Source organism: Aedes aegypti, chromosome 2 (genome assembly GCF_002204515.2).
Source record: "Aedes aegypti strain LVP_AGWG chromosome 2, AaegL5.0 Primary Assembly, whole genome shotgun sequence".
NCBI classification, from domain to species: domain Eukaryota; kingdom Metazoa; phylum Arthropoda; class Insecta; order Diptera; family Culicidae; genus Aedes; species Aedes aegypti.
In genome coordinates, this window is record NC_035108.1 from 214,861,114 (window position 1) to 214,874,501 (window position 13,388).

Here is a 13,388-nt window from a genome sequence, read left to right on the forward strand (position 1 = left end):
ATGTATAATTTTTGCATCGTGCATCCTATTTTGTTGCGCCAAACATGTCAAAACACGCTATCTCCACTGAGAGAGCGTTTGTCCTAATGCGAAAGATAAATGATCGAAATTTGTAAATTTCTGTTCGTATAACAGGTAGATTTGAGATTAGGAAATCGCTACTGCTTAGATCCTTGCTGACGGTGACCAACAACTGTTAGTCGTGGAACACGCGAAATACGAAGACACATCATCTGTATAAATCGTGCCGACTATGGGCTTCAGAGGAACCTGCGTAAACAAGATTCGTCTCTTCATTAAATGCACAAACAAACAGACGTAACATTTAGAACTAATCTCGTTCAAAATCATAGTCACGAGGACGTGTACGCCCAATGCTAAAATCGTTAAAAAGGTGGTCGATGGACAATGATGAAAGTGTGACGTATGTTTGTCTGTGCTAAATGTATCATGTACAAACCGCTCATAAGACCAGTAGTTCTCCATGGGCATGAAACGTTATGATGCTCAAGGAGGCCTGCAAGCACTCGGAGTTTTCGTACGATCTTTGGCGGTATGCAATACACGATGTGTGGCGGCGCTGAACTGTAAGGCGAACCTACATTCTAAAGGCATGTTGCAAGAAATCAAGACTACAACCCTGCGAAGATGGTGTTCGCTTCTGATCCAGCAGGTACAAACACGTACGAAGTAAAGCGGACACGATGGGCTTACCAGGTGCTAGAAGATTTTTCAAGTCTGGGTCACAGCAGAGGACGGTTTTATTGTAATTATAATGTCATACCATTAAATGAATGAATGAATGAATGAACTATACCAGAAATACGTACATCCTGAGTAACACTGTAGTTCAGTCCACTGTATGGAATGTTTGCGTTGAATCGCTCCAACACGTCAAACCGCTTCACTGGGTATTGGTAGCAGCTAATAATGTAGCGCAACAGGTTTGCCTCGGTTTCTTCGTCGACGGATGCAGTCAGCGGTCCGACTCGTTTGCCTCGGGGAGTTTTCGAGATTCGAACGTGCACATCCTGATTGCCACATGAGCGAACCGCATCCAGCAAAGTGGCCAGCAGAGAGTCACTATTTTGTAGAAAAAAAAGGAAAATCAATAGAAACTCTTCTGTCAATTGAAAACATACCCACCGATCGTTAGTTAGATAAGATCTAGTCAGACCGTTCTTATATTCGATAGAGAACTTCTGAATGTTATCATCGCAGCGGATGAGTCCAAAGATTTCAATCAACGGTCGCAGAGTGCAAACGCTGTACGTTTGGGGATCTCGTTCCAAAATGGTGGTGTCCGTTAGGCACAGTATCCGTCGCATAGGCTCCGAATGGCGTGGTGTGATTTTCTGAACTATGAACTCCGACAACGATGTCTGATGCTGATCGCCACTGAATGCCCCAAATCTTTCTCGCTCGAACTGATCCAGGGTGATTTGGTTCTTCGAAACCTTAACGTCAATGCCCAAGTACTGCTGGGCATTGTTCACTATCATCTGCACCACATCGTGGTGGTTGGCCACCCGGAACAGGTGTAATCTCTTGTGGCCACCGTAAGCGACGACAATACCATCCTTGTAATCCTGAATGCCTACGATGTTATCGATATCTTTGTAGTTGTAGCTCGCCAACACAGTGTTGGTAGTTGGATCTAGTTGGTCCAGCGAACTAGGAGTAACTTCCAACACAGCAGGCAGCGTAGTACCCGACCAATGATGCTTGAAGGCATCGAATTTCTGTAAAGAAGATCATATAATCGATTTGTAGACGAATGGCATTTGCATTAAGGTATATTGAAATGAACATTCCTTTAGGAAAATGTTTCTAACCTTATTTTATGATTATAAAATATATATTTTTTGAAATAATGCAATGAAATTATGATAAAAGTTTACCAATTACGACAGTTTATTCAGTTTTTGAATGCCCTTAGGCACCATTAGGATAAGGGGACTTTTAGCCTCTACTACCCTTCTCAACTTCGTAAGTTCTACTTCATTATTGACCAGAATAATCAAAGTTGTACAGAGATCCAATAAAAGGAACTTGGGATTTGAATGTCTATAACAGCTCCGACTGAGTAGATAACAGACCGAGTAGATATACCTTTGCATCAGTACAGTTATCATGGAATTAATAATATGTTATAGGGTTCTATGATTTGTTCACGCCCAATCGGATTTGCTATATTACTCGGTATTCGAACAAGTGATAATGTTGACTCAGGCTTTCCCAAAGTACGACCCGCGATTTGATTTTGTGCGATCTGCAAGTTTGAAGACTCTTCTCATATCTGGCTGTTGTATAAATTCAAAATTATAACTTTTGGATCAATTTTTAGCATATGTCTTAGATTTGAGATGCATGACAGTGATGGAAAATTGAGTATTTTTTATTATTTTGATTAGTATTTCACAACACGTTTTTCCTCATGACGTACTTCACAATTTGTAACAAGTATGGATAACAGCTGTTGTAATTGTGGCAAAGTCATTCGATTAAATATTAGGAATATCCAACATCTGTACCCCTTTAACAATAATCCCTTGCCAAACAAACGAGGTAAAGGATTCTTTACATTTATTCATCCTTTTTTGCAATTGCTTCGATGACCCCCTGAGAAGTCGTCACGGCTCCCTAGTAGTCCAAGGACCACCGGTTGGGAAACCCTGCCTTAGATAATATTACAAATTACGTTTAACTCTATGAAAGATTAACTTTTTTCCAATCTTTTTTCACAAGAAAACCATGAATCAATATTTTGAGACTTGCATGAAGTTGATTTAGTAATGACCTATCTAAAAATTTACCTTGAATCAAAAAAAAAAGGCCGATTCGAAATTTTCTCCAGAAAATTTAGCTTAAAATAGTTGAAAAAAGTGACTTTTTGACGAAAAAAAGTGACTTTAGTTGAAATGGCTTCAAAACAGAGACTTTAAAGTGACTGGCTTTAAAAAAGTGAGCAAGTCACTAAAAAGTGACTCGCTACCAGCCTTGATTATATCCCTTCTTTCAAAATATGCCTGTTTTTGATGAAATTTGTTTATGCCATATGACCATTATGCCAAATGACCGTTATGCCAAATGTCCTTTATACCAAACGGTGTTATGCGAAATGGCATTATGCCAAATGGTATTATGCAAAATGGTATTGTGCTTTGCTTTGATAAATGGATTATTGCACTCAAAATAATCCAAACGTCATTGCTACGTGAAAAATCACGTGGATCATTCCAAATTCATTTTGCCTTATCTTCACCTGACCAAGGTAATTATTACTAGAGCATATATAATCACCAAATGGAGTCCGGGTGATTGTTACCGAAGCTACCCGTCGCACTTACGTGAAAATCACGTAGGCATTTACATTCATTTTGACATCGCGTTCATTCTCTGTTTTGACATCGCGTGCATTCTCGGTTCAATTTTTAAAATGGTGGCCGCTTGTTTTTCCAGGAGTTGCTGGACTTTAAAACAACTTTTGGATTGATTTCATGGTAAATATGTGTTAGATACTGGAGAATATCAATATTTTATAGCTTTTTTATATCTTTCATAGCTTACGAAACATAGAACAGCAAATCCGAACAAATTTGTAATGCAGTTGGGCCAGGGATGCCACCGTGTCGGTCAGTGGGTATTGGACATTGATTCACACTATCAATTGAAAACAATGTGAATACATTGTATTCGCAATAACGATTGAATGCAATAAATACTTGAATTCTTTTTGTTAGTTAAGGTACCGCGGGGCAAGTGGGTAATTGGGGTAAGTGAAAACAATTGATACATTTTACTGGATATGTGAATCAACGTTTTAAACTCATGCGTAAACCTTCGAGGCAATTGAGAACATTACGATAGGTAAGAAATTTCTGAGATTTTTCAGCCATTATTGCATAATAGAGCGAAAAATTGTTAACATGTCAACTGTTACTCCGTAACAAGTTGGCGACGTACAATCTTATTTTAATATTTTCAGTGGAAAAAAGTTGCGGAAAATAATTTTCTGTACCACTTCTTAGTTGTCCTCTGTGACAGTTTCAAACTGCAATAAAAAAGTTTTAGAATTAATTCGACGTAGACCTAAAAATAACTAAATTTAAACACCGTCAATTTTCTTATCAGGTGGGGCAAGTGAAAAGTTTATCATTAGAGATTGAATTTGTGTTTTCTCTTTAAGTAGCCATAAGTAAACATGGTTCACAATTATCATAGAAAAACATGAGGTGCTGATAATTCAAGAAACACTATACTCAAGCGTTAAAAGCTATTAGAAATCATGGAACTTCTCTAAAATATGTTGCCAAACATTACAATATTAATATGTCTACTTCGGGCAGCCAATTAAAAGGAGACTTTGACTGAAAAGTTGCAATATTAGAGAACACACGGAAATCTCGTGGAATGTCTATGTAAAGCTAGTTCAAAACATAAAAATGGGGTATAGGTCTATCCACATAAAAAAGATTCTAAATACGTAATTGAAGGATTCCGTTTGATTTCTCCCGAAGAGTTATCCGACGTCATATCCGACTTTCTCAAAAACAAATAACGAGCGGTGGAAATTCTACAAAGTAGAAATGCGATTGCTGTCCTATAATTTAAGAACTAACATTGGAAATGTTGAAGTTATAATGTTGTCGAATCATTTCAACTAACATAACTGAACAGAAGAAAATTCAAGTGAAAAGAATAACATTTTCTTTGTTTACATGTTACTTATGTTATTGTTCATTGGGAAGCATTAACAAATGTTAAAGCTAATAGAAATCGTGAATATAACTGTTTGTTTTTGAATTTATTGTTCAAAACGGTAAACTTTTCACTTGCCCCACTTTTGGGGCAAGTGAAAAGTAAGGAGACATTTTTCAAAAACTTTTTTTGTATTTTTTTCTTCAATTTTTCATAAAAATCAATTTCAGCATGCTGCTTATATTTGGTGGGTGTCAAGCTAAAAAATATATACCACCTCATTTGTTTCAATTTAAAGTCTCTAGAATTTGAAGAATCTCAACTATGCGAATTCCATTACCCACTTGCCCCACGGTACCTTATACTTTTTTTTTAAATTGAAATACTATTTAATTGGCAAAGCCAATGCAAAGCAGAATTTGGTCTCATTTAACTATACCGATAAAAATCAATAAAAATATCATCTAGGATCCACTAAAGCACTTCGTAGCAGCTACGTGAAACTTCATGTACTAGCTACGTGAAACTTCGATGGAACTGATGAGGTCTATTTGTTCATGCGTTCATTCAGTGGTACCTATGATCCACGTAAGCGCTACGTGAAAAGTGCGATGGAAAAAAACCACGTATGTTTTCACGTAAGAATGACGTTTGGATTATTTTGAGTGTGGGAAAGTTGTGTATCGCACTTCGAAGGTCACCAAGCAGTGGTTCCAAATATGTTTCCATGCAAATGGATCCATACCCAAAGTTCTTCAAATGTACATTTACGCGACAAATTACACTGGTTGTTCTATCCAAATGCAGATTTGCATTTGACTGCATCATTGCCACAATTAATTATAATCGAACAAGCCTATTTTAAGTGGCTGACATACTTTTACAAATGTTTTACAAGCAAGTTTTCGTGAAATAAATAAAATAAACAAACTAGCAATCCTGCTGAGAGCACATGCTTTTGCTAAAACGTAAACAATTTTCGTTGGCGCGAAACCGATTCACTGCCTTTTCTTGCCCGCCAACGGCGAAAACAAAGGGTTTGACGTTTCCGCACTTATGAACCCGCCCGCACTTCTAAAGTGCGGGGTCCAATAAGGTGGGAACTGCGCAATATAATGCTAAATAACCCAGAGCCGATTATACTTATCTGAAAAATCATATACTTGCTTCAGAATTGCAATTTGATAGATTTTAGATAGATGTTATTAATGTCCAATAACAATATTTAAATTCTACATAAAACTTATTGGACACCCATATCCCTTCTGTCATTACAAAATCATTTACATGGTATCCGATTTTGTAATGTAAAAAACATCGGTTTTTATTTAGCTACACGATTACATGGCCTCTGCAAACAATTTGCTAGCAAATTTTGATTTCAAGACGAATCGTTGGAAATTGCTCTAACCAAAGGTAAGCTGAAGAAATCAGCTCTTAACGATTATACTTCTATTTTCGTAATATATTTCAGAATATGGGACCACTCTTCATAAGCCTTTATCTTGGCCGTTGAAGAGTTTTGCCTAAAGTTCCATACAACTATGAACCTTCGGTTGGTTCTGCCTGACGTTATCGTAGTAAGTTATTTTATTTGGTAGTTAGTTTTGGGCTTAAAAATCAGGGAAAATATTCATTATTTCAGAAATTGTTTACCAGTATGGTCGGTAAGCAAACTTGTTAAAACAGACTTAGAACTATGAGATGATATTGAAGATAGTGAGTGCGAAATCCCGCATAAAGAGATATTGGAAGAATGGCAAATATGTATTGAATAAATGTTAAATAAACAATTCCATTGGATTTTTATACCCATAGTATTTTCGTGATTTTCATAATGAACTCTATCTGTATGAATTTTGGATAAAAGTTATATGAAAATTATTATGAAAAAAGCTATATGTTTAATGTAATGATACGAACATGACAAATTTTTGGAGTGTACCTATTTGTGTACCTATATAAATCTGACATGATTACTTGGTTCAGTGAGTCAAACACAATCTCACTGAAGCATTCCCTATTTTATAGGAACAATGGGCATTTTTTTACATAAAGGAACCACCACTACTCAATATCAACTCTCTAGATCACGTTGACAAAATTATGAATTGAGCACTCCCATCAAATACACCATCTCCAGAGCTCCATTGATTTCAACGAGCTAGAGACAAGCCGAAATGAGTTAGATAAAACTATGCCATGGTTTATTAGAATAATATTCTGTGCTTATTGGGTCTATAGTTGATAGTAGTTGATCATTAGCAACTGTTTGTCCCAATAGTGGACCTATCGAAGAACGATCAAATTAATATTTATAAACAACTAGCAATATTAATCTATCTTGGAACAATGTTTGTTCAAGCACGTTTCACGGAAACGTAAATTTGATATGGAAAAAGTCGACCAAAGTCATGTGAATTCTACACGATGCTTTTTTGTAAAGTAAGCACTTTATGTTGCGAGCAAATACTATTCAATTTGATTTAGTCTTTGTAAACTTTAAATTTAAAAACGGGCCTGCATTTATTTCGTTATTTTATCCTAGCATGTACAATTAACAATAAAATCCCAAGTTAGTAACTAAAGTGTTTATGGTTGTTATAAACTGGTGAGGTTATTCAATGCTGTGCACCACCCATTACATATATATGACATATTATGGCTATCATCATTCCTTTAAGAAAAAAAAAAGAAACAGAGCAAAGACTCACTTGAGACTCGGGCTCATAGTGCGGCAAGCATTTGCTAACGCTTGGCTGCAAAAGCAGTGTCGACACTAGTATCCTAATCCAACTATTTAGGCTAATACTAGATTCCCCCGTTGGGGACGAAGCCAATGAACCGGAATTGACACCAGAGTTCAAAGACGAGGAACTTGAACTTTGCAAGGACTCAGTAGGATATTCTACATCATCCTGAAACAGAAAGCAAAACGAACAATTAGAGATATGCCTAGTGGAGTGCTAGGGGTAAACGAACAACTCTATTTGTCAATCCAATCCGAAACGGAATCTAATGGCGGTACAATTTTGGGTGTCTAATGCCTGGCCTATTTAGGTTCAAAACCGGTTGAATCAGAATAGTAGTTGGGAAAATGATCAACTGCGATATAGGTTTATTCTAACGCATAATAAGGTAAATACAGAAATCAAAAGAATGAATTAAACAAATAAATGATTACTTTGAAGTTAAAACACTTACCAGAATATGCTTTGGTTTTTCCGAAAAATCCTTGTAGAACTTTAGCAATGAGGTGAGAATTTCATTCCGATACTCCGAGGAAAGTCGTATGGTATCAACTTTTTTATCTTTCCGCAAATTCAGCACAAACTCATTGGTTGTCTAGAATTACATTAGAAACATTAGTTTGAGCTGAAAATCACAAGTGATTGGTAATATATTACATTTCCAGATTTGTTTGGCAACACGCTGACTATCTCATTGTACTGCCATCGGTTGGTGAGATCGAACTTTTCTGGATTGTAGGTCGAAATGCCGCAAGAACCGATGGAGAATATCCGCTTGTACTTGCCCTTCCACGAGTGCTTCGTAACCAAGAAGCACTCCAAGTCGACATTTTCTCTGCTCGCAGTTGACATTTTCACGTTGCTTCCTCCTCTAGCGCTGATAATCGCGTACGCATTAGTGACTCATAAATGAGATTTGTTGCTCCTATTTTCCACAGTCGTCGTCACAGCTGATAGCAGCAGTGCTCTCTCATCAATCATGAACAGAGTCAAATGCTAAGTGTATACCAATCACAATCTTTTGTGATCAATACAACGATGGCGATGTTCTACGCTCTTCCACTACGCGGGAAATCTTTCAATGTGTCGCATCGACGATCTCTGCATCATTGCCTGGAATCGTAAGATAAATAAAAATCCAGTATTGAATATCGCTGATTCAGATCGGCCAGATGCAAGCGTATGAAACGATTCGTCTGTTTAAGATAACATACAATTTAGTTCGTTGGAATCATAGGCAGCTCCAGATATGAGTGGAAAGTAAGGGGCTACGTGTAAAGATGATTTTTATATTTTTAGAATTCAGAATTTAGAATTCTAAATAAAAACTATTTATTTGAGATCCAAAAGTAATGTAAAAGATTGCAAGTGGACTTAAATTATTTGGAAATGTCTTTTAAGTTCAAAGTGGTAAAGTTGTCTGGGCTGAAAATCGTCTTCAGTGCTCCAACTGAATTATGACACACCTGAGGAGTCATACTTGAGTGCTACTATTCGGTCTCTACGAAGCACTTACAATTAAAAAGCATTTCAATAAACGAAATTGCAATCAACAAATGGTCACTCACTGTATCATGATGTGGTAGCCATTGCCTGTCTGTAGAACTAACTGGGCTGATAGCGACCAGACAGCAAAATAAGTGACTTTAGCAATTAAAACTATTCAAAACAGTGACTAAAAAGTGATTCTAAAATTGAAAATAAAATATGCCTAAAGACGGAAGAATATAAATTATAAATATGCAGAAGTGAATATACTTAATGGATTGAATGGCTCCCTTTTAGAAACCAAGTCACTGAATTCCAGTAGATATAAAAAATGACGCGAAAAAGTGTGCCTAGAAATTAAAACATTGTAGATCACACTACTTATGTTTCAAAAATGCAAATATAAGCTAGGTATACGCTACAATTTTGTATAAATTAAGAAATTACAGATTGAAGAAAATTTCTGCATGTTTCAAATTCACAAGCTTTTCTATTTCTGCCACGAGAAAAAAAAACTTAATTTGAGTGTTGGTTAAGAAACTAGCATGCAAAAACTCATTGAAGATTCAAACAAATTCCTAAAACAGTTTGGGGCAGTTTGGTGGTGTTTTTAAAAATATCGTAAACAGAAATTCAGCTCGAAACCGTTCCCGAAATTTTAGCAAACTATTCACTACAAACTTCTCGAAGAATCCAGGGCCAGAAATTGGTATACAAAACTCTCTCCTGAATTATACATTACTGATATAATCCCCAACCACCCGGTAACATAGTTTATTCAGGTGAATAGAGGCTGCATAGACAACATTGAAGCTGAATACCGTGATCTGCTCTAATTCCGTGTATCGCCTAATACCGTGCTTTTCATAAAAATGTACAAATATTCTTATATTACTAGTTATTTGCACTAACTTTAACTATACAATGTTGGAATGTAATAAAAACAATGTTGACACTTGATTGTTTTGACATTTTATGCTCACACACCACGAAAAATAAAACAAAAACAAAAGCACATGCTGTGAACTGTCAAACGTAAGCTTCCATTAGTGAATGGGCTAAGATTGTGCGTGAAATTAAATTTGCAATTTTCGCTGATTTTCATTCAAATTTATGGACAATTTTGCACTCACTTCACTCCTATGGGGTTGTATTTCAAAAAGGTAATGAAATATGTAGAACAAATGTTTATTTTTACGCTTTTTTTAGGAATTTGTTGACACGGAATTCGGACTTCACCATTCACAGTAGTTCCTAATACCGCGGAACGATTTTCATCCGAACATGACTCCAAAAAAAACGCATGTTGTACTCTCTGGACCGAATGAACAATGCCCTGGATAGAGTGAGAAACGGTGGAACTATCCGCGGTGCATCCCGTTTGTATGGATTTCCGGAGAGCACGATTCGCGACAAGATTATCCAGCGATATGCAAATCCAACGCCAGGTGCGCCGCCAGTAATTAGACTTGAGAACGAGGAACGTATAGTCGAGTGGCTGATTGATATGGCGAAAGCTGGGCTTCCCATAAACACGCAGCGTCTTAGAGTATTCGTAGCTAAGTATGTAAAATTAGCCAAGATCAAAAATCCTTTCAAAAAAGATACACCTGGACCCAGGTGGGTAGCCGGATTTTTGAAACGTCATCCCAATATCTCGCGTAGAGTTGCAAGCTCCTTAGCAAGGTCTAGAGCTTGTGTAACACCCGGTACAATCAACAGCTGGTTTGGAGAAATAACTGCATACCTAGAGGAAAAACATTTGATGGAGACAATGAAAAATCCCATTCAAATCTTTAACATGGATGAAACTGCTGTCCGCACTATTCCCACGCGGGACGTGGTTCTGGCGGAATCGAACGGAAAGCAAGTTCATACGCGGGTCGGTAATTCCGATAAGGAGTCATATGCGGCTCTTTTTGCCGGGAATGCTGCAGGTATGCTTGCGCCAACACATCATTGTTTCCTTATAAACAAAGGATCCCCGGTGAAATATATCGAAGACTTCCAAAAGGTTGGGCCGCCGGAAAAACGGATTCTGGGTGGATGACTCAAGATACCTTTTATCTTTACCTTCGAGATGTATTCTACCCATGGTTGCTGCGTGAAAAAATTTCCTTTCCTGTTATTATATTTGTAGACGGACATTCATCTCACGTATCTGCAGATTCTATCGCTTTATGTAAGGAAAAGAATATGACCCTTATTTGTTTGCCACCTAACACTACTCAAATCACACAACCATTGGATGTCAGTTTCTTCCGGCCGCTCAAAAAATACTGGAATCAACTTCTAATTGATTGGAGGATTGATCACGTAGGAGACCAACTACCATGCAGTGAAATTGCTCCTTTACTCCATAAAGCCGTTGAAAAAATGGACAATCTAAAATCAGTTTTAAGTAACGGATTTCGACGATGTGGTATACATCCGTGGGATGCAAATGCAGTTAACTGTTCAGTGCTTCTGCATCCACTCAACCCTGTAGAGGCCAATAAAGAGAACAGTGAAAATGATTCCGTTCCGAGTGCGCCACAAACAACTGCTGGCCAGGAAAATCTGCTAACAGGAATCCAAAATTACATGACACAGCAACAAATTGATGTATTCAATCGCAGTATCTTCTCCGGCATGTGGTTCGGTACCAGAGAGGAAATTTCCCTTTTTGAAGTCTGGCAGAAAATTAAATACGGCCAAATAAGTTTGCCGTTGGCATCGATGTCGGGTTTTCCGGTACAGATACCAGTGAGGTCATCTCTAGACGCGGAGCCTCCTTTTGAAGGGCTTACCGAAGATCGAAGTAATTTATTTTCATACAGATTTTTGCAACCTTTTTAAACATTTTCTATGTAGGTTCCCCTGTACAGGACATGCCATTGGATCTATCGTTTCGTTCAACTGTGCACCCAGCCGATGTTATGCGAGAGATTTTCAGCATCCCCAATATTCAGAAGAAAGATAAACCAAAACCAAAAATGAAGCCGCATCCTCCTTCGGTTGCAACTAGCGAGGCATACGATCAATACCTGGAAAATATCGAGAAAATCAAAATTACTGCCCTCAAGGAAAAAAAAGAAAGAAAATTGAACGTCAAACGAAAAGAAAACATCAAGCTGAAGAAAAAGTTAAGCGACGATCAAAGAAAAATATAAAAACACATTAGATGAATGCGACATTTATCGTTCATCACCAAGTACTTTCAAAAGATGTACTGTGAATTGAACAATAAAACAGCAAACCAGTAGTCCACTGCATTTTAAACCATTTTATTTTACATATCCGTTGTTTGCACTGCCATTTTAGCACATTGGATGGGGCACGGTATTTGGAATTTTTATGCACGGTATTTGGAATCACATCATCGAGGCACACGGTATTTGGAATATTGATGTGTTTGATATTATTGCTATTTTTTATGTAAATATCTAATGAAAAAAATCGAAGACTATTTTTCCTCAAAAATACATATAATATTATGTATTGTATCGTTGTTATGAAAGGCAACTAAAACCTGTATATTTTTTAAATGGGTTTAATACTTGACGAATAATTAACCTCACGGTAATAGAGCATGTCACGGTAAGCTGTTATTCAGCTATCAATGTAACTTTAACTAGACCAAATTTGCCATTCGCATTCAAATTCAATATTTTTCAAAAAAATACAGTCATCTCTCCCTTACTCGATATTCAAGGGACCATCGAGTTAGGGAGGTATCGAGTTACAGAACACAAAAGCAGTGCAACTGCGTTCCAAGGGACCATCGAGTTAGCCATGAAAACCAACTTTTACTATGGTTCTCTAACTCGATATCGAGATACGGAATATCGAGTAAGGGAGAGTTAACTGTATAAACATTGAGACAAGCCCAGCAAACAAACGTTGGTTGGATTGTTGGTTTTATACGGAAACAGTTTCCGTATGAAAACAATCCATATGCGTGCGTGTGCCATATGAAAGAAAGGTAATTAGCACCAGATTGCCGTACACAATCAACTCTCCTTTACTTGATATTTCGTATCTCGATATCGAATTAGAAAACCGTAGTAAAATTTCATGGTTTCCTCGATGATCCCTTGGATCGTATTTGTACTGGTTTTATGTTCCATAATTTGATACCTCTGTAACTCGATGGTCTCTACAATATCGATTTAAGGAGAGTTTACTATATTTAACCCGTTAACGCCCAAGGTATCTCACAATTGGAATTCAGTTCCGTTTTTGTTATTCATAGTTGTATTCCCATAAATTAAACATTATTTCACCAAAAACAAATCAAGTCTACGGTGGGGATCCAAAAAAATCTTGAAAGTGTGTCGTCCATATCTAGTTGTTCTATAAGTTTATTTTCGAGATTAATCAAATATATTTTTATGCTCTTCGACCCATTACAATGTAAACAAGTTGAAAAATCTGCAGGTGAGGGGTAATTCATAAATAACGTCACGT

The 13,388-nt window shown here is 37.1% G+C and overlaps 1 protein-coding gene and 1 long non-coding RNA gene across 2 annotated transcripts in view; one reads left to right on the forward strand and one right to left on the reverse strand.

Moving 5' to 3' along the window:
• The window catches only part of LOC5570864 (dnaJ homolog subfamily C member 13), a 95,304-nt gene that overhangs the window by 62,008 nt on the left and 19,908 nt on the right, over positions 1-13,388 (reverse strand). Inside the window, 4 exon segments of the mRNA XM_021843945.1 lie at positions 831-1,083; positions 1,147-1,742; positions 7,906-8,046; positions 8,109-8,564. Coding sequence (XP_021699637.1) covers positions 831-1,083; positions 1,147-1,742; positions 7,906-8,046; positions 8,109-8,303 — 1,185 coding nt within the window. The 5' untranslated portion in view covers positions 8,304-8,564.
• On the forward strand, positions 3,190-3,735 carry LOC110676372. Its single transcript, XR_002500315.1, has 2 exons — positions 3,190-3,503; positions 3,566-3,735. It is a non-coding gene; the product is annotated as an uncharacterized LOC110676372 (long non-coding RNA).